Source organism: Acomys minous (assembly GCF_964271855.1).
Source record: "Acomys minous genome assembly, chromosome: 6".
Classification (NCBI taxonomy): Eukaryota; Metazoa; Chordata; class Mammalia; order Rodentia; family Muridae; genus Acomys; species Acomys minous.
In genome coordinates this window covers 6,813,820-6,840,090 of record NC_140487.1, presented here as the reverse complement: position 1 = coordinate 6,840,090, position 26,271 = coordinate 6,813,820, and the positions used below count along the sequence as shown (strand labels likewise).

At 40.9% G+C, this 26,271-nt stretch overlaps 1 protein-coding gene across 6 annotated transcripts in view; it reads left to right on the top strand.

Moving 5' to 3' along the window:
* Nucleotides 1-26,271, top strand: part of CPED1 (cadherin like and PC-esterase domain containing 1) — a 279,052-nt gene that overhangs the window by 92,109 nt on the left and 160,672 nt on the right. For all 6 annotated transcript variants that reach the window (XM_084785389.1, XM_084785391.1, XM_084785392.1 and 3 more), the window contains exons 5-6: nucleotides 21,798-21,930; nucleotides 25,436-25,604. In XM_084785389.1, the coding sequence (XP_084641515.1) occupies nucleotides 21,798-21,930; nucleotides 25,436-25,604 (302 nt within the window). The remainder of the gene's footprint in view (nucleotides 1-21,797; nucleotides 21,931-25,435; nucleotides 25,605-26,271) is intronic.

The window sequence follows — 26,271 nt, the reverse complement described above, 5'->3', positions numbered from 1 at the left end:
AATACTCTTCAAAGTATTCCACAAAATAAAAGCAGAATGAATACAAATCCCATCAAAACGCCAACACTATTCTTTACAGACCTTGAAAAAACAATTTTCAACTTCATATGGAAAAACAAAAAACTCAGAATACCTAAAACAATCCTGTAGAATAAAAGATCTTCTTGGAAGTATCTCCATTGTTGATCTCAAGCTGTATTGTAGAAAAACAGTAATAAAAACTACATGGTACTGGCATAGATACATACTGGTGCATCAGTGGAATTAAATTGAAGAGCCAGAAGTAAACTGACACACCTACAGACACATGTTTTTTGACAAAGAAGCCAAACCATACAATGGAAAAAAAGACAGCATCTTCAACAAATGGTGCTGGTCTAACTGCATGTCTACATGGAGAAATGCAAATAGATCCATATTTATTTTCCTACACAAACTCAAGTTCAGTGGATCAAGGACCTTAACATAAAACCAGAAACATTAAATCTATAGGAAGAGAAAGTGGGGAAGAGCCATGAATTCATTGTCACAGGAGACAACTTCCTGGATAGAACACCAACAGTTCAGACCCTAAGATCAACAATTAATAAAAGCTCTGTAAAGCAAATGATACTGTCAATAGAACAAAACAACACCCTACACACTGGGAAAACATCTTCAGCACCCCTATATCTGACAAAGGGCTAATATCTAAAATATATAAAGAACTCAAGAAATTGGGGAGGGGGGAGCAGGGGACTTCCTCTGACAAGAACTCAAGTACCTTTGATCTGACCAGTACCCTTTAGGGGAGAGGTTCTGTCAAAGCACAGAAGAAGGGGATGCAGGTTATCCAGATGAGACCTGGTAGGCTGTGGTCAGAAGGAAGACAGGAGGATTCCTCCTGTCAGATGTCATGGGAAGAGGAATAGAATGGAAAAGAGAGGGAGGGTGGGCACAGGAAGACATGAATGGGGGGACTGCAGCAAGGATGTTATGTGAATAAATTATAACAATTTTTAAAAAGAACTCATGAAATTAAACACCAACAAGACAAATAATGCAATTAAAAAATAGGGTATAGAGCTAAACAAAACTCTCAACAGAAGGATATCGAATGGCTCAGAAACACTTAAAGAAAATGCTCAACATCCCTAGGTATCATGAAAATGCAACTCAAAACGACTCTGAGGTTCCATCTTACACCTGTCAGAATGGCTAAAATAAAAAAACTCAAGAGACAACACATGCTGGTAAGGATATGGAGAAAAGGGAACCCTCCTCCATTGCTGATGGGAGTGCAAACTTGTATAACCACTTTGAAAATAAATCTGGTGCTTTCTCAGGAAATCAGGAACAGCTCTATCTCAAGACCCAGCTATACCACTCCTGGGCATATACCAAAAAGATGCTCCACCATACAACAAGGACTTTTGCTCAACTATGTTCATAGTGGTGTTATTTGTAATTTCCAGAAACTAGAAACAACCCAGATGTCCCTCAACTGAAGAATGGATAAAGAAACACTGGTACATCTACACAATGGATTGTTATTCTGCTATTAAAAACAAGGACATCATGACATTTGCAGGCAAATGGGTAGATCTGGAAAAGATCATCCTGAGTGAGGTAACCAAGACCCAGAAAGCCACACATGGTGTATACTCACTTATGAGCAGATCCATATAATACAGGATAATCATACTACAATCCACACACCTAAAGAAGCTAAGTAACAAGGAAGACCCTAGAGAGGATGCATAATTTTCATTCAGAAGGGCAAGTAGAATAGACCCTGGAAGCTGTGGAAAAGATGGAGCAGTAAGGGAGCCTACCACAGATGTCCTTGGAAAGACTCCACTCAGCAGGGCATTGAAGCAGAGACCCAGCCCAACTTTGGGTAGAGCTTAGGGAGTCTTATGGAAGAATGGGGGAGTAGACACACCCGGAGAGGACAGGAACTCCACAAGAAGAGCAATATAGCCATCAAATCTAGGCCCAGGGTGGCCTGCAGAGACTGATTCACCAAACAGGGACCATGCATGGAGAGGACCTAGGCTTCTGTTCAGATGTAGGCAGCTCAGTCTCCATGTGGGTCCCCTAGTAAGGGGAGCAGAGGCTGTCTCTGCCATGGACTCTGTTGCCTGATCTTCAATCACTTCCCTCTGGAGGGGCAGCCATACCAGGCCATAGAGAAAGAGAATGTTAGCACTTCTGATGAAACTTGATAGGCTGGGGTCATTTGATAGGAGAGGAAGGCTAGGGGAGGGGCATAGGGGTGAAAGGGGAGAGAGAGTGACACTGGGAGGAGATGGGGGAGGGGCCTATAATATGGATGTAAAGTGAATAAATTTAAAATATTTTAAATTTTAAAAAAAGAAAAAAAATAATTTTATACTTAGAGGTCATCACAGAATGAGGAATTATCTTAAAGGATCACATTAGGAAGGTTGAGAACCCCTGCATTACAGGCTATTCTAACGGCCTTATTTGTTCTTAATTATACCTTAAAAGGCTCTATTTCCAAATCTAGTAATGTTCTGAGCTCCCTAGTTAGGACTTCAACCTGTACATTTCAAGGGAGAAAGATATAAGTGGACAAGTCAGGGGCATTGTGATTGGTCACTGACTTGTCCACGTGGGAGAAGGCAGGCAAAAACAACAGAGATTTGTTATGTGCTTGGTAAGCATGTATAGATTTGGTTATGGTAAAGTCCTCTGAGTTCTTTAGGCAGCTGCCTTGTGCTGACTGACATGGTTGGTGCAAAGTTACTAACTTCAACTTTAGCCCCCACTCCACCACCACCACCACTGCTCATGTGCGCGCGGGCGCACACACACACACACATACACACACACACACACATACACACACACACACACACACACACACACACACACACACACACACACTGTGAACTTGGTTCTTCTTATGGAGCTAATCTGATAATTTACTTATTGCTGGTATTCTTTCTTCCTTCAAACATACAGTTTGGGGCCTGGAGAGATAGCTCAGAGGTTCAGGGCATTGGATGATCTTCCAGAGGAGCTCAGTTCAATTCCTAGCACCCATATGGCCATTCACCATGGTCTGTAACTCACCTGCCTGTGGACAAGCATGTGGGTCATTGATTTGGCTAATGGTTGATGTGGGAGGGCCCAGCACACTGTGTGCAGCACCTTCCCTGAACAAGTGGTCTTGAGTTGTATCAGAAAGCAGGCTGAGCAAGCCCTGAGGGGCAAGCCAATAAGAGGCACTCCTCCACTGCCTCTCCATCAGCTCTTGCCTCCAGGTTCCACCCTAATCTTCTTCAGTGATGAAGTATGGCCTGAGAGTTGTAAGCTGAAGTTGTTATGCCAAGATTACCCAGATCGCGAGACCCCAAAAAAGACCACCAGGACTCGATGCCAATGCAACACACACAGAGTCCTGTATTATGGGCACAGAGCTTCGGATCACAATCCTTTCTGATGCAGCAGGATAGGAGAGTGATAACAGAGCTTCAAGGGTAATCGGTTTATAAAGAAAAACTGTAATTAGGGGTTGGGGTCACAGGGAAGAAAGGACAAAATCATAAGCTGGGGGTCGTGAGTCTCAGGAATGTAGTCTTTTAGGCAGGTTGGGTGGAGGCTGGATCTCCAGGGAAAGTTGTGTGTCTCAGGAATGCAGACCTTCCAGCAGGTTGGGTCCAGGAGGCTGAATCTCCAGGGATCATTGAGTATTAATTGTATCTAATTGTTCCTGTGCAGTTTCTGGAGAGTGCTGGCAGGTGTCATTCCCAGAATGCAGGAAGAAGGGCACATATAGGACAAGTGCTCATACAGACCATCATTAATTGCAGAATATAAATTACATATAGGATATGGCATTAATTTAGCCCCTACAAAATAAACCTTTTGGTATTTTATCATAGCAATAAAAACTCGACAAGTCAAATGAGTGGTCCTGTCTCAAAAAAATATGGCGGAAAACAGTAGAGGAAGATGTGTGACTCTGACTTCTGACGTCTGCATGTATATTTACCTACATACACACACACACACACACACACACACACACACACACACACACACACACACATACACAGGAACATGGGACATTTGCTGAAAATAATATTGCAAGTGTTATAAAAGAAAAACACTATTAATAATTTTGGGTTGTTCAAGACTTTTTTCACTCATTTTCATAGCAGTACAGACCAGTACTTTGACTTGACTGTAACATCAATGTTAGAAAATAACAGGTCATTACTGTGAGGCATTAGCTGACATTGCATAACTTCCCACGTGTATGTTGAACAGCACATTGCTCATGGGATGATGTTTGTTATGACTTGTCTCTAGAACATTGCATTGTAGGGCATGCATATAATAAAATACATTTATTAAGACTAATACATTGTAACAGGCATTTAGTCTCTCCCAGTCTGACACATCACACTGAAAATTAATCTTGATAGAGACTGGAAGGGAAAGATCCAGCAAAGTATAAAGGAAATGAAATGTATTTAGATTCCTATACAGAATCAGAATCTTTCATTCTGAGCTGAAGTTGTGATTAGAAAGTGCACCTGTTCTGGCAGAAATGTAATTAACTGAATAATAGAGTAGCTTTGGAAGATGTTTTCCCGTTTAATGTTGGGGTAGAGATGCTCCTGTTTGTGAGAAAAGCACAGATTCTAATATACAGCAAACATCTTTCAAACCCTGTGATTCACTGCATTTATAACTTTTGAGACTGTTTTTTGTTTTGTTTTGTTTTTTAAGCTAATCCTAGCACCATCTAGTGGTGAAATGGAGGATGTTCTCTTTTTCTCTCTTCTCTGCAGTCGTTTTCACTAAAGGCATTGGTAGAAATAGATCAGCATGATCCCTGGACCCAAATCTGCCTATCATAATTTTCTTCTTGTAGGTTTCTAGAATCCTCTGGATCCTTCAACTTTGCCATTCTCCCAGATCTAGCCAATGGACAGGACATTCTCTACAGTTGAGTGAAGAGTGGGGTCTGACTTTCACGTGTACTCTGGTGCCCCATATTTGACCACGTCCCCTGAATGAGGAGACCTGGTGGCACTCAGAGGAAGGAGAGCAGGCTACCAAGAAGAGACTTGATACCTTATGAGCATATACAGGGGGAGGAGGACCCCCTCAGGAACAGTCATAGGGGAGGGGAGTAAGGGGAAAATGGGAGGGAGGGAAGAGTGGGAGGATACAAGGGAGGGGGATAATCATTGAGATGTAATTTGAATAAATTAATAAAATAAAATTTTAAAAAAGAAGTAGATCAGCATGCCAACAGTCAGTTCATATGCAAATGTATAGCATTACAAAGAGCCACCTTGCCCCAAAAAGGACAAAGCAAGGAATTCACCCATAATAAGTAAGGGGCCTTTTGTGGTCCATCTGTCTCAACCTTTTCTTAAGAAAGTAAGGAATGGCAGGAATTCCAACCCACAGAGTCACAGGCCAAGAGTCTTAGGCTCCATAGAGAGAGAAACCTCATTCAAGGTTCACTCAGATGCTAAGAAAATCTGGGTAAAGTACTCCGTTTGCCTCTATTTTAGACTTTAAAGTGAGAACTGTTTTATCAATGGTTTCTTCTTCACACAGTTGTAAAACTGCTTTGTATGACAAGCTTTATTATAAATCTGTATATGTTGCATATAAGGTTTCTTAGTCACTGTTCAATTGCTGTGAGGAGACACTATGACCAAGGATAAAGCATTTCCTTTGGGGCTGGCTGACAGTGTCAGAAGATTAGTCAAGGATCACCAGGGCCATGAGTGTGGTGGCACACAGGCAGGCTTGATGCTGAGAGCTTACACCATGATCCACAGGCAGAGAGAGAGGGAGGGAGGAGGCGGGAGAGAGGGAGAGATGGAGATACACTGGGCCTGGCATAGGCTTTTTAAACCTCAAAACGAATACTTAGTGAACACCTTCTATAGGACGACACCTCCTAATCCTTCCCAAATAGGCCCACTGACTAGGGACCAAGATTCAAACACAGCCATTCTCAAACTTCCACAGAAGTTATTGTTTCTGTATTGTTCAAGATGTCCACAAACTGTTTTGTAGAGAGAAAAACTGAGGGATCTGTTTTCCAAGGAGATACAGAGTTCTCTCTCTCTTTCTCTCTCTCTCTCTCTCTCTCTCTCTCTCTCTCTCTCTCTCTCTCTCTCTCTCTCTCTCTCCCCTCTCTCCACACATGTACCATATATATATTATGTATATATGAGAATAATGAGCAATTCATCATGACTTTAAGTTGGAGATTAATAACAGTAATGAGAGACAACATTAAGCTGTTGCTTACACATTAGACATTGACTGTACCTTCTTTAACATCATATAGTTATTTGTGGGGTGGATCCGTTCATGTTCAGATCCATGTCACTCTGCCATACCATTATACTCGATTTCTAGGATGATTACAATAACCAAACTAAGGAAGCATCTGTTTGGAAGAAACAATTACGTGTGGGCCTAATAGGATACTACATTTATTTACTTACCCTGCTTTTATTACTTCATCAGCTAACATAATCCTCTTGATTTCATGTTCATCAGCATTTGTGATTAAGCAGAGCAACGTGGATTTACAATAGGCAGAAGATAGCTTGGTTTGGTTCTTGTTTTGATAGGACACTCAGTGGCAGACCAGACTTGCTAGCCTTGGGAAAGCAAGAGCCCAGTCCGCACTGTTCTCTAGTAAGCTCCCTTACGCGGTCCCCTTTGTATTCTGTTTTCTGTTACCTCTTTTTTCTTGTGACTATCCTAGACTCTGCTTCCCAGGTTATCAATAGCTCTGCTAGGCAACAAGCAAGCCTACATGGCAAACTTCATACTCTGGTCACATATTTGGGGTCAGGGGTGAGTCACACATGAAGGCAGACACCAGCTTCACATTTGGGCTTCTAGGGTAATAATGGCACCACCTTCCTGGGCTACTTAGAAAGGTCCAGAATTTGCTGCCTTGACATCTTATATTTATTTGTTTCTGGCTTTCATTGGGGGATTCTGGGATATCATGTAGAATTAAACGATTGCGCTGCCAGACTGGTTTGCAAAACACAAATGTGAGAAGGTGGATTAGTGGATCTGAGTGGAGCCAACTTATGTTTTATAGAAAATATATGATTTAGTGAAATTAATGGTTTGTGAAAATTGCTTTTAGAATTGGAGGTTGCTTTGACTTAATTACTAGCTGCTAAAGGGTAGTGGTATGTGTACTCAGAGCCAGGCTTCTTACGTGTGAAACCCATCCTGGCCACCTAATAGCCTGGTACCCTTCGGTGAGTTTATTACCTTTTCTATGCTTCAATTTTCTGTCTAGACTAGAGGGAAGGCCATGGTTTTCTCATAGAGATTTTTCTTGTCATTGATTACTTATTTTCTAGGCAAGGTCTCACTATGTATCCCTGTCTGGCCTGAGCTCATTATGTGGACCTGCCTCTGTCCACTGAATGCTGGAATTTTGGACCTACACCACCATTCTCTGCATAGGGTTTTTAAGAAAAGAAACTGGGTCCATATGCTTAAATTACTGGGAATACTGCATGTTATAGGTGCAAAATGAGAGCCTTATGGGCATTAAATATGATTTTTAAATATCTGGCTAAGAACTTGTCTTGGTTGATGTGAAGAAACACTATGACCAAGACAACTCTTTTAAAAGAAAGCATTTAACTGGGGTTGTGCCTATGGTTCCAGAAGGTTAGTACCTTGTCATCATAACGGAGCAGGTAAGAACATGGCAGCACCCATGGCCCTAGAGAAGTAGTTGAGAGCTACGTCTTGTTCCACAAGCAAACAGAGTGACATGGGCTTTTGAAACCCAATGACACACTTCCTCCAAGAAGGCCACACCTCCTAATCCTTCTAATTTTCTCAAACAGTTTCACTCCCTGGTGACTACACACTCAAACGTTTGAGCCTACGGTGGTCATTCTTATTGAAACCACCACAGTTTTATTTCTGTTACTGTGATCAAAAGTTTTGATTAAAAAAAAATATTGCTGTTGACCAAAAGCAAAACACAGGAGGAGAGAGGTTATTTGGATTGCAATTCAAGGTTACCTTTCATATTTTGTGGAAGTCAACTCAGAAACTTAAATATCACATCCACAATCAAGAGCAGAGAGAATAAACCCATGGGTCGTTGCTCACTTCCTTGTTTTCTTGCTTTCTTGTTTTAATCTGGCTTCTCCTCTCTCACACTATTCAGGAGTCCCCATTTTGAGATGGGTACTGTTCACAATGGGCTGGGTCTTCCTACTTCAATTAGCAATTAAGACAGGTCCCCTAAAAGCATGCCTATAACCCAACCTGATATTCTTAATTCCTCAATTAAGACCCTCTTCCAGGTAAGTCTAGACTTGTCAAGTAGACAAGTAGACAGTTGGTGAGCTTTAGGTTCAGTGAGAAATTTTATCTCCAAAAACCAAGATGGAAAATGAGAGAAGATACCCAATATCAACCCCTGTCCTTCATATATACACATCCCCATATACACATAAACACATATATACCCTAGAGCAGTGGTTCTTAAGATGTGGTTTGTGACCCTTTGACAAACCACTATCTCCAAAAATATTTACATTACAATTTATGGCAGTGGCAAAATTACAATTATGAAGTAGTAATAAAATAAATTTACAGTTGAGAATCACCGTACTAAAGGGTCACAGCATCAGCGAGGTTGAAAACCGTTGATTCCCTACCATTGGTGACCTCTGTGACCTCTGAGAAGCTCCACCCAGCAGCAGATCTAAGCAGATGCTGAGAGTCGCAACCAAACATTGGGCAGAGTGCAGGGAGTCTTGCAGAGGAGTGCGGAGAAGAATAGAAGGACCTGGTGGAAATATGAGCCTCACAAGAAGACCAACAAAGCCAACTAAAGGCTCAGGAGGACTTGTGGAGACTGATGCACTAACCAAGGACCATGCATGGACTTGAACTAGGCCTTGTACACACTCATAGGCGGTGGGCAGCTCGGTCTTCACATGGCTGCCCTAGAAAGGGGAGAGGGTGCTGTCTCTGACAAGGGTTCTGTGGCCTCCTTTTCAATCACTTCCCCCTGGTGGGGCTGCCTTATCAGGCCATAGGGGAAGAAGATGTACTCAGTCTGGATGTAACTTGAAGTACTCAGATAGGAGGGGTTCCCCTTATCTGAGGAGTAGAGGAGGGGACACAGGGAGAAGAGGGAAGGAGGGTGAGACTGGGAGGAAAGGAGGGAGGGGGCTATGGTCAGGATGTAAAGTGAATAAATATATAAATAAAAAATTTAAAAAAGAAAACCACTGATCTAGACAGAAGTAGTCTATGGACTACAAAACACTGCACCAAAAGCTTTTATTTTATGTCATCCTTCTATGTGGCACTGGTCTTGTTGACCACATCATTTTAATTTAAGGATGATTCCTTACTCACTCATGTTCTTCAAGCCCAGCCCACATACGGTGGAGTGCCAGTGGAACAGACCCATTCTACACCAACACTTCATCACCCCAGGAAATGATGTCCAGATGGCATCTCTCCATCTCTCGTTGACCCTAGATTGCAAAGAGGGGAGAGGAAGTTGGGAAATAGGTTCACCCCTCTGTCTTCCCCCACCCTTTAGGGTTGGAATTAGGTATGCTTAGTAGCACTGCATTTTAACAATGTCACAACTGGACCTGAAAATTTTTCCCTGGAAGAGAGTTAAGATATAGGGCTCTATTTACCTTTCAAGTATGAAGCCATCACTATTTATGACCCAGTGACACAGATATTGCAGGCACAGGAATGTTTCCTCTGATTCTAAATAGAATTGCTAAGAGGAAGAGAAAGATGATGTGTTTAAATAAACTGGATCTGTTCATTCATCTTCTGTTACCTTCTTTGCAAGTGTTTCAGTTTCCTTTTTTTTTTAAAAGATTTATTTATTTATTATTATGTATACAATTCTCTGTCTGCATGTAACACCTGCATGCCGGAAGAGGGCAACAGATAACATTATAGATGGTTGTGAGCCATCATGTGGTTGCTGGGAATTGAACTCAGGACCTCTGGAAGAATAGTCAGTGCTCTTAACCTCTGAGCCATCTCTCCTTATCCTTCCTCTTACCCAGTGTGGGCCAGTCAATAGCCACATTTAGAACAGTGTTGTGACATTTAAGGGAAAGGACCTTTAACTATATTCATAGAAGGCTATAAAACACAAAGTGCAACCCACAAAATGGTACTTAAAATTTTCCAATTACACAATGTATTGGTAAATCCACACATGCCAAGAACAAAAGGATACAGTGCCAAGACGCCACTGAGATCTTAATTAAAGAAACTGTTACCTGTTAGACAGATTTTAATACAGCATTTGGCTGTGTGGGAGCCATTGAAACAACATTTTAAGCTCTTGGTGGGTGAAAACCCTTAATCATACAGAATGTGGCTCACAGCTGAAGGCAAAACTAGAGAGAAACCTCTAGTGTCTCTAATCAACTTAAGAAAATTCTAGTTGGAAATATGTGCCTTAATGTTAACTTGGACTCCTAGGACTAAAGTATACTATTTTTTTTTTTTAATGATATGGGAAAGAAAAGTTAGACTGAGGGATGAACAAAGGTGCTGAGTAAAAAGCGACCTTCTGTGAGAAACTAGCGGCAGCTACAGGGCGGGCGGCTGGGCAAGTAACCCTGAGGCAGGTGAATTGTAGATCATTTGGTGGATAATGTTGTTCATGAACTTGTGTCATTTTTCACTCTAGATGCATGAAACTGACTGAGCATTCTTGCATTTCAGAATCCTTATTAAAAACCTCATGTGCTTTTTCTCTAAAGCTATTTTTGCTGGCCAACTAGTGACCCCCAACTTCTCTTGGGAAAAGCACCCCAAGCCCACTGAAGCTGCCACAGGGAATTGAGGCCCAGTGGTAGGAGAGCCAGGTGAAAATGACCCTCTGAGGGAACTGAGCATCATGGTGATTAGGCAATCAAAGTGAAACCGCCTCTTCTAACACCTCCTCCAGTTGCAAAGGCCTAACCCTAACCTTAACCCTCACCCTAAGTAGTTTAATTTTTTAAAGAATAGTTTATTTGTAAGGTGGTACGGTTGAAGAAAAAAAATGATACCAAAGGAAGATTTAGTATTACTCAACCCACAACATTTATTTATTCACTGACTGATTGACTTGGGGAGGGGTAAGCCATGGTACACCAGTGGAGGTCAGGGAGCAATCCAGTGGAGTTAATGCTTTCCTTCAAATATGTAGGTTCCAGGGATTGAACCCAGGTCTTCATACTTGGCTGCAGGCACCTTTATGCTTTGAAGTGTCTCACTGGCAGTTATCACACAACAAAATTTCTGCCAAATTCTTCATTTAAACACCTCTAATTTCCTAAAGAGTTTCCTCTAGCTTACCAAAACACTGCTTTGTCCCATCACTCTCTTCATTGGGCATTTTGTGTACGCTTCCTTTTCCACCTCACCTTTATAAAATAATCAATTTGATTTTTTGTTCATTATGCAAAGATGTACAATAAAGACTCAGTTTCATAATTAACATGATTCCTTCATTAGATGAGGAACAAAAGGGGGGAAACCCATGTTTTTTATATATTTCTTCCTTTGCTACCAGCCATCTTGAATTCTTTCTGCTACTTCTAAATTGAGCTTTAAATCCATCATCTACTGGATGGAATCTATTGGGACCAAAAATAATATTGAATTTTTTTCATGAGTAGGGTCCACTAAGTGATACTAGAACTCACTGGACTTTTTAAATCAATGACTATATAGACCTAATTCATTGAAGATGCCTGGAACAATATTGAATGCCACAAATATTTTCTTTAAGATATGTAAAAACCAATAGCAAAATACAAATGGTCTTTTACTTCCTATTAGCTTTTTCTCTGTCATCTGAGTAGTGGCTAAAAACAAGGAAAGTTCAACTTCGGGATTGTTTACTGAAGGGAGGGGGCTGTGATTGGGATGCAAAGTGAATAAATATATAAATTAAAGAAGAAAACCACTGATCTAGACAGAAGTAGTCTATGGACTACAAAACCCTGCACCGAAAGCTTTTATTTTATGTCATCCTTCTATGCGGCTCTCATCTTGCTGAGCACATCATTTTAATTTAAGGGTGATTCCTTTACTGAAGGGTCTGTTGTGAAAAATACACTGACTACAAGCAGTTTAGGGAAGAAAAGGGTTTATACTGCTCACAATTCCAGCTCACAGCCCATCAGTGAGGGAGGTCAGGGTGGGAACTCAAGCAGAAACCTGGAGGTAGGAATTGATAAAGCTGATATTGCCTTGCTCCTTGCTTTATACCTTTGGGGGAAAAAAAAAGCTTAGACCCACTTCAGTACAGCCCATCAACTAGCAATGGAGATAATGCCCTTCGGACAATTCACAGCCAGTCTGATCAAGGCATACCTTCAATCGAGGTTCCCTCTTCCCAAATGACCCTAGAGGGTGTCAAAACTAACTAGCTCAAGGGACATGCAAATAAGCAGTATTTACTGGAATCCTACCTGCCCCCCTCCCCCGTGGGTGGGGGTTGGGGGAGCCTAGGAGCCAGGAAAATCACAAAGTCAAGGGTAGCTACAGAGTAAGTTTAAGACAGTTTAAGCAACTTAGTAAGACCTTGTCTCAAAATAAAAAAATGAAAAGGAAGGCTGGGATGCAGCTCAGTTGTAGAGTGTTTGACAAACATACAAGGGACCCCAGTACCACAAAAAGCAAAACTAGACCTGAACCAGGCTTTGGGTGGCAAATCTATGGATACTAGTTCAATAACTCAATATACACACATATATATATATGTATACACACACACACAATATACATGCATGCTTGCATGCATACATATGTACATACAATCTGGTCAATACAAGAAATGAAGTTTTTGAGTAACATTAGAAAAAATAACTATAGACATAGTTATTTCAATTTCATTAATTAGCTTAAATCATTTATGGAAAAGAAACAGATTAGCACTGAAGATTATAACTCGGATAAGCAGAGAAAGGATTCAAATTTTGAATTGCCTAATTCTCAGTTTTAAAGAGCAGCGGCTTGGACGTTTGCCTCACTGAATTTGGTTAATTCTTTAGTGATATACAAGACACGAAATAACAGTTGAGCTAGGCTAGTGGTCCTCTTCACTAGCTGAGGTGGAAAACTGAGACCCCGCTTCAGGAAGTTGGGCTAGGGCGTGGCAGGCTTCTGTCTGCTGCCCTCCTGGCTTCCGGCTGGTAGAATCCACTCCCGTCTTCCAACGCTAACCAGTCAAATCTGACCCCCCACAGACTCCAATCCCACCACTGCACGGTTGCCAGCAAGGAAGCTCAGGATAAGACAGTTTAGTAATTCCGTATTGGTTTGCTTTCCTGGAGTGTCCCACGCTCATGGCCTATTTCTGGCACCTCCATTCCTAGTGCCCCCGAGACCTCATTTAGTCAAGTGTTGGGAGTCCCTGGGTCTTCTATATGCTTATCCTATCCTGGGATTCATAAATTACGAAAACCTTGATATAAAAAAGTTGGCTCAAATAGAATACATGTATTTGCAAACAATATGCAAAGAGAAGCTACTTGATAGCAACCCTGTACTTTTAATATGGTAAAATATGGTATAAAAGTTACAGGGACATACCCTGTGGGTTTGCCATTCAAGACCATGGTAATGCCTGGTTTCATTTAAATAGCAACCGTTATTCACAGTGTTTGTATATTACATTTAAATTATTATTGACTACACTACACTTAAAAAGAATTTATAATTACTGTTGCAGATTCTGGTAAGCCATTAATTATTTCGATGCAAATTAAATCAATACTATTTCATGATTTATTCCAGAAAACGTATCCTGAGAGAAATGGTATGATATTAATAAAGGGATTAACTTATTTTTACAGCAGGTGGATTTAGGCATCTACTTTATTGTCATATTTACCAGGCTCTTATGTATTAATATTTGTTGGAAGCTGGATTTCAAATTGTTATTAATGATGCTCATTAATTTATGTTAAATTATTCATCTTGGGACTTGCTGGAGTAGTCAAGCATTTTCTTTTCTTTTTTCCTTTTTAAATTGTCTTCTGGAAAATTCATGTAGGAAAATATCAAAGGAAAATTAAGCTGCCTTAAAGTAATAAAACAATCTTTCATGCTGTTTGGTCATTGCAGTGAAATCATAGGGCACGAAAATTGAAGTGGTAGTCTGGATACAGCCTTTATTACCAAGGAAAATGAGCAAAATTCAAGGTTCTTATGTTGTCATAGTCAAAACACAGAGGAGTCCATGGGGAAAATTAGTTTTGTAGAACTGTGTGACTTTGACACTTCCCCTGAAAAAGACCAGAAAGAAGGCCACTTGCAGCTTGCATTTGCTGAATCTTTGATAGGCATGAGACTGACGGATGGCTTGGTTGGTGGGGATTTTGTACAGTGACTACTCCTTTAATGCGCATTGCTGTGTAACAGAGTGCATGCTCTGCTTCCCTCCTCCCCTGAAGGCTATGATATTGGAGTGTGGTGTGCTGTGTGTTTGTGTTGTGGCATGTCTTTATAGGATAACAGCATGAGAGAGACATTGAGGCCACCAAGAGGCAGTCATGATACCTGCGACACACATAGTAATGCAATGATTTCAGATTTTGAGGAATTACCTCTGAGTGAGTTGCCCAAATGAGGACAGAAATAAATCCTAATAATACCTTTATGTATTTGCTGTGTTTATTCTTTCAAAGACACTTTGGCCAATGCTGCTTTCATAAGATGAAAGTAAAGATTTGTTAAGGACTCAGTGCATTTGGAGGATACAGAATCTTAAACAATGACCTGCAATTGTCTAGGAAATTTTTCTATGAATCCATTTTGAAGTTAATTCTGTTTAGATATGTGTTGTTGGCAGGAACTTTTTCTTTGAACAAAGTATAGAGAAGCAGGCTCAGATATGCTAAGTGAATCAGTTACAACTTTACTTATGACGTAACACAGGATTAGAACCTAACGGGAAAAAAAATCCTTTAAATGACGGAACCAGAACAGGAGCTGAACTCCTTCCTTTCTTAAGACCACAGGAGGCTAAACACAATGAAAGAACAGGGTGCAGTGCACATCCTCACAGTCTACTCATGAGTAGAGAGCAGTTGAGTCTATGCAGTCATCTTTATTATACGTATTTCCCACTTTGCTCTTATGAGGCTAAGGGCAGCTACTAGATGGTTAAGACTTATATGAGTTCTAAGAGATGGCTCAGCAATTCAGAGTACTTTCTGCTCTTGAAGAGGACCTGAGTTCAATTCCTAGCACCCATGTTGACCAGCTTACCATAGCCTGTAAGATGGCTATGCAATTCCAGGGGGTCATGTGACCCCTTTTTGCCTCTGTGGGCACATGTGTACATATCACTCTAAGAAGTAAGTAGTAATCAAGGCTGGCCATGGTGGCCCACGCCTTTAATCCCAGCACTTGCAAGACAGAGGCAGGGAGATCCCGATGAGTTTGAGTCCAGCCTGGTCTACATATTGAGTTCCAGGACATCCGGAGCTGTAGAGAGACCTCTCAAGACAAACAAACAATAAAATAATCTTGTGAGTGACTGAACAGCCCTTGACTGAAAGTGACTATCAGAGCATGGGATAAGGAGAATCATAGTATGGAATAGGGAGGATCAGAGTGTGGAATAGGATAAAAAGAAAAAATATTTTGCTGTACTTAGTAGTTTTGAAAGTTAGGCAGTTTCTAGAATATTGTAAACAATATTCTAAGTTCTCACTAATAGTAGCTATTTACCATGATTTTAAATATCGTGTGTGTGTTGGGGGGTGAGGTGGGGTTATGTGCATGGAAGCACAGTTCCTGCAGAGCTAGAGGCCTTGGACAGCCTTCGGTAAGGACTTACAGGCAATCGTGAGCCTCCTGGTAAGTGCTAAGAACTGAACTTGTCTGCAAGACCAGGTCCAGCTCTGAACTGCTGAGTCATCTCTCCAGGCCTGAATTAGTGATCTTTGAGCATTTAATATATGTGCAAAGCACTTTAAGAAAATTTTGTGTTTGGTTTTGTTGCTGTTCCTATGAAGTAGATCATTTTTATCGTTACTTTTTGAAGTTATTTTTATTTTATTTTGCATATGAGTATTTTGCCTGTATGTATATACATGCTCCATGTATATGTCTGGTGCCTATGGAGGGCAGAAGAAGATTCCCTGAAAGTGGAAGTCCAGTGGTGGAGGAAGATTCTGGAAACTGAACCCCAGGTCCTCTGCGAGAGCAGCTAGTGCTCTTTAACCCCTAAGCCATCTCCTAAGACCATTATTATAATTTTTTTTTTTTAGATAAAGACACTGAACTTAGGCTAAGGAATTGAATAATAATCACATTATTTATTAACAAACACAATTTTGGAAATGTAATTTCGAATGTCTGTTAAATTTTTTGGAAATAACATTGGTACTATGTTGGACAAATTAGAATATTCATCATGGTTGGCTTCACTCATGTCTTCTAAGACGCAAGGTCCTTCTGTTTGGTCAAACTTTGGTCCTAAGTTAAGCCCATTCCTGGCATCCCTGTTTGGTACCCTGATGAAGAGGTGAAAGGATGACTGACTGATATTCCTCAAATAACCTTGTCAAGGGTTGGTGGCTTAAGGTATGTTCATCTGTGTCTTTTTCCCATAAGGCATTGGGCCACATACAAATGGAAGGCCATATGGTTGGCCCTGTGACATGCTCGTGTTTAATGCAATATGCTACATTCACAGCAAGATGGTATTTCACTTCTGGCCAATGGGCTGTCACCATTATTCCCCATTAAGTCACATATACCATGTATTAGGAATGACAACTTGGTACCCAGAAAGTCTAGAAAACTAGACTTGTAAATGCCCTTAGCTACTGTCTAGTCACCTATTTTCCAATCATTTATTCTCCACCCACTCTGCTTTGCAGCTGTGATTTTTCATCATCATTTAAAGATGGGAGCGGATTAAGCAGTGAGGATATTTCTTATCTTATAGTTCCTATTGGAATGCTGGCAGACTTGAGATTGCTCGTGTCCCATGTAGGTGATTACAGCTGCTGTGAGTTCATGGGTACAATAGCCTGCCATGGTCAGAAGGCACTGTTTTCCCAGGTCCTCCCTGGCCTCTGACTCTTAGCATCTTTCTGCCCACTCTTCCATGGTGTTCCCTGAGCCCAAGCACTCAGTCTTACCTGATTATACCTTTTTCATTTTTTCCTCTAGTGGATCCCATGGGTTGACCATGTAGTTGCTGATATTTGATCAATCAATGTTCTACCTAACAAAATCAGTGATTTTACCTAACAAAAGCAGTCTAAGCCATAGTCTGCTGCCCTATGTAAATAGTCCTGTTGGAGATCAAGATACTATTACTTCTCATTCATTTTTCTCTTATATGTGAATGCACGTACATACAGCTGAGGGAACTGGGGCCCCAGCTCCTCTCTTCCAAGTGTGGTATTTGTATTGGATCATCTCCACTTACCCTGTAGTTCACTCTAGGCCTTTCTGCAGTTGCCTGTGCTTCACAGTCTACATCAGGGTGGTTTACTTGGCCTGGGGTGCTAACAATAGCTCAGGCTCAGGGGGAGAAAACAGTAGGCCATTTATTCCCAATGCTACGTGTGCCCCTCTATCTGTAGTCTTTGCTTGGTGACTAAATTGAAGTTTTTTCCTGTATTTGTATAACTTCATCTTGTGCATTTCTGAAGTCATATTTGTGATGCATGTGAGTTTTGAGGTTATATTTTTATAACTTTTATACCTGCAAGTTAAGCATTAAGACTTGCAAATACCCTCAGGCAGAAGAAGCAATTTATGTTCTTATAATTGTACTTATTTATACTTCTAACCTCAAATCTTTATTAATTACTAATCACATCTTCACTAGAAATGTAAAATATAAAACACTATATTTAGTTTCTTAATAAGAAATGCAAGACAACTTTCTAACATTTGTGAAACATAATTACACTTTTGCTATTACTTTCATATTAATTACTAGCTATGGGGCAAAACATTAAGTCAAATACACCAGGAAATTGGCAGCTAATCTTTCCCAGTACACAGGTTTTCCAGTTTTTAGTCTTTACCTGTGCTGTATATAATTACATGCTACACAGAGCAGGAGGAATTACTAACCAAAGGAAGTATTTTTAGTTCATTAGGGTAACATTTTGATTTGTAACCATGGGTTGGCTCAACTTCTCCATACCATGTCATCACTGACGGGAGGACCTGGTGTGGGACTGCCTTGTGTTTTAGTACTGTGAAAAGTTTAGATGACTCATGGGAACCATATTCTGGAAGACTCCTCCCCAGGGTCACGAGCCCAGTGTGGGGTTGGCCAGAACAGAAATGGGAAAGAAAGGAATTGCAAAGACAGGTCTCTTACTTCTGGCTCAGTCTTCCTGTTCATATGACAGCACCCCAGTCAGCAGGCACTTGGACACACTCTACCAGATTCTAAAAGGCGTGAGAAAGGCAGTCTTGGTACATCCCTAACAAACGGTCCAGTTTTACTCCAGGTGACTAGTAAGTTTACAGGCTTCTGCGCTCTGGAATAGGCTAAGGGTTGGCAATAAGTAAAAGCACAGCACTAGTCACTAGCTAGTACTTCATATCTGAATCTATTGTGTACTATAGCTCACGCTGTGGGCAAGGAAACTTCACAGCTGCATGCTAGGCACTTTACTGTAACTGTTCCTGAAACATTTTAACTATCCTTCGTCCATGCATCAGAGAATATTTTGGAAGACGACCCATGTGACAGCGCCTCACCTCGCAAACTCCTTAAAGAAACGGAGGAGGCTACTTTCAGCTGTGTTGTGGGGAGAGTTCTAGGCTTTCTGAATGTGTCTAGGTGTCAGGAGCAAGGAAGTAGAGCAGGGAAGAAATGGGCTGACTGACCCAGAACTTTGGATGGATACACCAAATACAAGATCTAAAAGGAGCCTCCCGCAAATATGTAACATAAGATAACTTTCACAATCATTTATAACATTCACATAACATATGGTTGCATTTTCTGTATAGTAATGAAGTTTATGTCTGTTCATTTTCTCCACACTCAAATAAGGGCTAATTTAAATACCAAGGCATAACTAATTTAGAAAGTTTTTTTTTAAATCATAAACTGTAGCCATCAGCAGGCCTGAAGCAATACAGTGGAAGATGGAGTTTATCAACTTATGCACTTTTTTAAAAAATTACTATGAACTTTATTTATTAATTTATTAATTTTTGGTTTTTCGAGACAGGGTTTCTCTGTGTAGTCATGGCTGTTCTAGACTCGCTTTGTAGACCAGGCTGACCTCGAACTCACAGTGATCCGCCTGCCTCTGCCTCCCAAGTGCTGGGATTGAAGGCATGCGCCACCATGCCTGGACAAAATTACCATGAACTTTATTTAATCAGTATTAAATTCTGAGATTTTATCGCGGTTTCAGGGGCTAATGAAGGATCTTTAAACATTCTTGGCCATTTTCGCATGAACTCTTCCAGAAAATGAAGACTAAGATGTGTTTTCTGTTTTCTTTCTCCTTTTCTGTCTGGCACTCCTCTCAACAACACCATTGAAATATTAGCCCGGTAAAACTAGGCTGTCTAGCTCTGCAAACTCAAATGTGCTTAGATTTCAAGTGCTGGGTTTTTTTTGTTTTGTTTTGTTTTGTTTGTTTTTGTTTTTGTTTTTGTTTTTTGTTTTTTGTTTTTTTTGGCAAGGTGGAAGAAAATTAGAGTCAATGACACTGTTGTCTCATTGTATCGAAGAGAGCTACAGATGAACTCTTCTGCAGAGGTACAATTTTCCTCAGTAATAACTTCTGACAAATGAATATAGTCAGTAAAATTTTAATTGAGACCATTTATTTTTCTTTTCACAAGTTTGAGGAATTTAGTCAACATTTTAAATTTTCTTCCCCCACAGCTGAGGATTGCACCTATGGTCATGGACATGCTAAGTACATGCTTGGCCAGCACCACACTGCATACAGGCTCCTGTATCAGCCTTTTCAAAGTTGTGATTTTTCAGGCCAGGGAGATAGCTCAGTGGCTAAAGATGCTTGCTTCTAAGCCTGGCTACCTGAGTTCAGGCCCTGGGACCTGTTGGAAGGAGAAAACCAACTTCTATAAATTGTTCTTAGACCAACACACACACACACACACAGAGAGAGAGAGAGAGAGAGAGAGAGAGAGAGAGAGAGAGAGAGAGAGAGAGAGAGAGAGAGAGAATGAATTAAGGTTGTGATTTCCAAGGAAAGGAATGACCTTCTATTGGCTTTTTATTTGCTAACTTCAAAACCGAAGCAATTTAAATAATTACAATTCTGTTGTTATGATATATGGGACTTCATTACTAGGAACGCCTTACTAATAGACTATCAGCACTTTTTTGCACAAAGTCATACTATGCTAAATAATGAGCTATGGGACTGCATCAAACAGCTCTCTTTCTGTGACTTCTACTTAAGAGTGTGAAATGTTTTAAATTAAACTATGTTAGTATTGATGGAGTGTGCACAAATGGAAAAATAATTTAAAGGCTTCATTACATTTTGAGACCTGGATAAATTGTTTGATCTACAAGTAAAACATTGTGACCTGGAAGAAAAACAGCAATGCCCACATAGTCTTGCATAGAGTGTAAGTTAGGATATTGGGACAATTTGTTTAAAATGTAATTTGATAATGTCTAACAAAGTTATGGTGCATTTACCCATTGTCATGGTGACTTTTCTTGCCTAGAAGAATTTGGATAAACCTGTACAGGTACACCAAAATAGTTCTATGGTAATGGTCGTCACAATGTTGTAAAAATAATAAAAAATATTTCAAAAATAAGTGCACAGTAGAGAAGGATGCTCTAATTATGTATATTATTAAATGGGATACTATAAGCCACTGAGAAGTATGCATGAGGTAATTCTATGTAAACTTGAGAAATAATCCAGGCATTGACCATTAAGATGCCTCACTTGAAAAATTAAAAACAAAAACACATATATATATTAGCATAGGCACATTGGTATTTATTGCAATCATATTCATTTATGTTTTAGAAAGAATGAAATGCTTCTTGAACCCTCGTGTTTCTTTATTTCAAAAGTTGGTGTGTATGCATTTACTTGTGATGTGGGGATGCTTTTTTTGGTTTACTTTGTAGCTTATCTAACAGGATAAAGCAGCTTACCTAACATTTTTCACTTTTGAAACATTTCAGTGTAACTGTTCAAAGACCACGCTACTCTTTATCTGTGTAAGCGTATACCTTTCTGAAGTAGTTAAAGACTCTTGTGAGGTTTTCAAGGCCATGAGGCATAACCAACCTAAGTATGTAAAACAATAGATTGTCTGGAAATCAGCTCGTTTTCTGAGTGCTGATCACACCACAGTCAGCTTCTACTGCTGTGCTTCTGTCAGCGACAGAGCATCCTCAGCAGTGTGGATGGAGGTCAGCTTTAAGTTGGATGGTTAAAAATGTGGAGGCTTTTTTTTTTTTCTGAGCAAAATAATTGAGATCAGATATTACAGCTGCTTTTTCCCCTGGTTAGGGCAGGGGCGAAAGGAACACACATACACACACACATACACACACACACACACACACACACACACACACACACACACACACACACACACCTTTCAAAGCAAATCCTCCCCGATCATGCATTCTTCACAGATCCAGCCAGCCTTCTGAGTGGAGGGACTGGCCCTGTAGTTTGGACGCAACACGCTCTAATTTGGAAAGCAATTCCAGGAACCAACAAGAATGACTGTCTCTTTCTTATGACTCTTTTCAGAGTTGCGACTTCCAGTGAGTCCCTCTGTGTGCCAGGGTCAGGGGACCCAGTCACAGCCCAGAGCTTCCAGCCACCTCTCAAAAGCAGCAAAGCCACTTTCATGGAAACCATGGGACTGGCAACGCCAACAGCTGTAAGACAATCGTGTGGAATGTTTTCTCCAGCATTGTATTAAACGAAGCAAGAAAACAAAACAACAAAACAAAACAAAACCCAAGCCCAGATCTCATACCCGAGAGCTTGGGTGTTAGGATGGGGTAGGGTGGGAGGCTGTAACTTGGTGAATTTCTAGCACCCCCCCCCAAAAAAAACCCTCAGTTATTGTGTCTTAAGAGGGGATGTCATCATTGACTTTCTCTTAGGCTAATTCAAATTTCTGCTGCTGTAGAATAAACATTTGGGTAAATTGGACTCTTAGCTAGTAAGCTACATTAATGTAAATTGAATTTAGAACCTTGACAATGTAAAACTATAAAAATTTAACTCCTGTTTTATACCTGCATGACATTGCTTTAGTCTTTGAGTATGCCTGAATGGATTTTTCTTAGCTATTAAATTTTTATGACGCCTACATTCTAAGAAAGAGTATCAAGGTGTTTCCAGGAGAGGATACTTTAAATATAATATTTGCATTAATTCTTTGAGCATTTTGTACAATGTATTTTGGTCCTAGTCTCTCCCTTCTCTTCCTCCTAACTCTTCTGAGATCTATCACACACACCCCCAACACCTTCATGCCTTCATTTTTTAAATAACCACCAAGTCCAATTTGTACTACCTATGTAGATATGGGTGTAAAGCCATGCACTGCAGTGGGATCACCCTATCAGGGGCCACACTCTTTTTTTAAATAATATATTTTATTAATTTATTCATATTACATCTCAATTGTTATCCCATCCCTTGTATCCTCCCATTCCTCCCTCCCTCCCATTTTTCCCTTACTCCCTTCCCCTATAACTGTGACTGAGAGGGACCTCCTCCCCCTGTATATGCTCATAGGGTATCAAGACTCTTCTTGGCAGCCTGCTATCCTTCCTCTGAGGGCCACCAGGCCTCCCCATCAAGGGGACCTAGTCAAATATGGAGCACCAGAGTTCATGTGAAAGTCAGACCCCACTCTCCACTCAACTGTGGAGAATGTCCTGTCCATTGGCTAGATCTGTGTAGGGGTTTGAAGTTTCCTGCATGTATTGTCCTTGGCTGGTGCCATAGTTTGAGCAGGACCCCTGGGCCCAGATCTGTCTATCATAATGTTCTTGTAGGTTTCTAAAACCCTCTGGATCCTTCTATTTCCCCATTCTCCCATGCTTCTCTCACCTAGAGTCCCAATAGGATGTCCTCCTCTCTGTCCCACTTTCCTGGTAAGTGAAGACTTTCATGGGACATATCCCTTGGGCTAGTGTCCAGATATAAGTGAGTATATACCATTTGACTCTTTCTGCTTCTGGGTTAACTCACTCATTAAGGGGCCACACTCTTAAAGGAAATGGACTCCCTCTCAACTACCAACAGCTCCTCGGTTAGGGGTGGGGGCTCCTCAGACCCTCCCTGCCTCAAATTGGACTGTTGAATGGCTTGATCTTATGCAGGTCTAGTGAAAAAACCACAACTGCTGTGAGTTCATGGGGGCAGCTGTGAGTTCGTGGGGGCAGCAGTTCTGTTCCGGGGCTCTTACAGTCCTTCTGCCTCCTTTTCCCTGGGGTAATGCATATGTCTTGTTTGTAGCCAAGCAACCCACTGACCGTTATCTCTGAACTTTGACCTGCCATGTGTTTCTGCACCAACTACTGTCCACTATACAAAGGAACTTCTCTGATGAGGCCTAAGAGCTACACTAATCTATGCAGATAGGAGTTTAGAAAGCAGTTTAGTACTATGTCCATCTAACAAAATATTAGTAGGTTTAACCCTGGAGCCTATGAGCTCTCCAGGCAGATTTCCAGTGAGATTCCCAGTGCTAGACAACCATTTTCTCCTGTGGAGGGATGCTAGAAGTCCAAGCAAAAAGCGCTTGCACATCCCATGACATTTATACCACTATTGCTCCTTTGTGCATGTTTTGCCAGTCTGGTCATTATTGTAGTTCAGAGGTTCACTAGTGGGTAGGACTGTTGATGACTTTCCTCCTACCCCAGGAACCTACATTTAGCAATTTCCAGTCCTGCAAATGCTGGCCAGCAGAGAAGGAAGCTTCCTGGTCAAAGCTACATGCTGTCTCCATGTCCTGTGACCAAAGTGTATGGCGTCTTCGGCAATAGAATCTTACCCTCAGGTCCCGGTGGGTGACCAAGAGCCGTGGCAATAGTCCCTGATATTTGGGAGATCTCTGAGACACTGCTGGCCAACAACTCTAGGCAGGGATCCCACAGGGCACTGGGCTTTTTATTTTGTAACCTATAGCTTCTGGGTGGGAGGAGCATCGTACCCTGCTTAGGGAAGTTGTGAGGAAACTCTCCTATGGAAAATGTAAGAGTAGGTTTCCGTAGGGCTGGTTTGAGCATCCTGTCCCTCCCCTGCCCTCCCCCTGTGCCCTTCCCTCCCATACCTCTCCCCACTTAAACCTCCCTCCATGTTTCTCCTTTCTCCTTCATACTGCCAGTGCTCGGCCTCCCTCCCCCCCTCCCTCCAGTTCTTTCCTCCCACTCCCCACCATTTGTCCATTCCTAGTCTCCTGGATTCCGCAAATGCCAGGTAAAGGATTTTAGAACCTATGCGGATCTCAGAGGGGAAAATAGATACATTAATTATGTCATTCAAGACAAGACGAACTTGCCTCACCCAATTGTATAATTACTATATGTATCAGCACTTAATAGTACTTATTGAGAAATCATATGTACCTTCTGCATAATATTTTAACTTCTACAGTTGTCATAAGCACAAGCTGCATATTATTGGTTAGGGTTAGGTACTTGACATATAGACATGGTACAGAAAGGCAAATAATGTATATTTCAGTAGTATTTATGGCAGAAATGTGTTTGTTTCATCATAAAACAAGAAACTAGTGTTATTTATTGTTTTCTTCATATTCGGCCTTTAAGTTGCCCTTTAATTATCAGGAACTAAGGGTGTTTGTTAGGTAGATGTCACGTAGGAGAGGAAGTATTATGGCAGATTCTTGATGGTAAATAATTCAATGTCTTTGCGGAGAGAGAGAGAGAGAGACAGAGACAGAAACAAAGAGACAGAGACGGAGATAGAGAGACAGAGATAGAGAGACAGAGAAAGCCGGATAGGAGGAAAGTTTCTCCCCCAAACTCGTGCATGCAAGTCTACTCAAACAATACCATAAAGCCGAGGTCACAGAGAATGTGACTAATTTAATTTTCAGAAATCTTTAAAAGTTATTTTAAGTCCTATTTTCCTTTGCGGGAAAAATTGTTTGATTCAGTCTTCCAGTTCTGAGATTTGATGGCATGTCTCTGTGCTCGTGCACCCCCTGGTGGTAGGAGGAAAATCCACAGCTACAACTGTTTGAGGAAACCCACACACAGCTAAGGCTGGGCTCCAGGCAGGTTGGGAGGAGTTTACCAAGCTTTAAGTGATTCGCACACTGCATACTCATTCCTAAAAGCAGCGCTCTGTTTTATTTATTCATTTCTTTATATTCCTTTACTTGTTTATTTGTTCAGGAATCAAACTACAGTCCTTGCTCCACGTGCAGCAATCTTCAGAGCAGAAGAGCTATCTGTGGTTCTTAAAGCCTATGTGTTGGTGACCTCCTTAAGGCCTTTGAGAGCGTTTATTCATTCAACCGGCACAGTGTGGAGCCCACCAAAGAAGAGACGTTTCACTGTCAAGGTAAAGATGCTACTGAAGATGTTATTTCACACAGTACGCTAAAGATAAGGAAAATGGGTTGGCTGCCATTCCCCGACCTTTATGGCTATCAAATCCCTTTGAACAAAGATTGCATCTTTTTATTGCTGCAAGCAGATATTTTCATTTAATACGTGCAAGTTTGAAAATAAGCTGAAAATAGCTTAATTCACTAAGGACCATGAAGGCCACATCTTTTTGTTTGGGTTTTTTTTTTTTCCTCTCCTCAATCAACCATTTTAATTTAGATCTTTGACCTATTACTGAGCTATTTCCTGCTTGTTCTCTGTTTTTCCTGACTTTCCATTTATTTTTTTTTTTAAATATAGTCAGTGTAACAAATGAAAATACAATTTTGCCTTTACACTTTCTGCTTCATCTTTTGGAAGCTCAATGGCTGTTTCATCACATTAGCCAATACTGACAGTATCTGCTGGGTGAAAAGAAAAGCCATCAGGCATGCCTAATATTGTAAGGTATGGTATCAAAGATAATAAGGGAGTTTTCAGGAAGAGCTCACTAATATTTCCAAAAAGTTCAGGTTCAAGAGGTAGTCCAGGTTAACTTGATGAAAAATAAGTTCTCTGTGTGCACATTGGATAGAATTTAAGGAAACTTGGATTTTGCAGAAATCATTGCTCACAGTGTC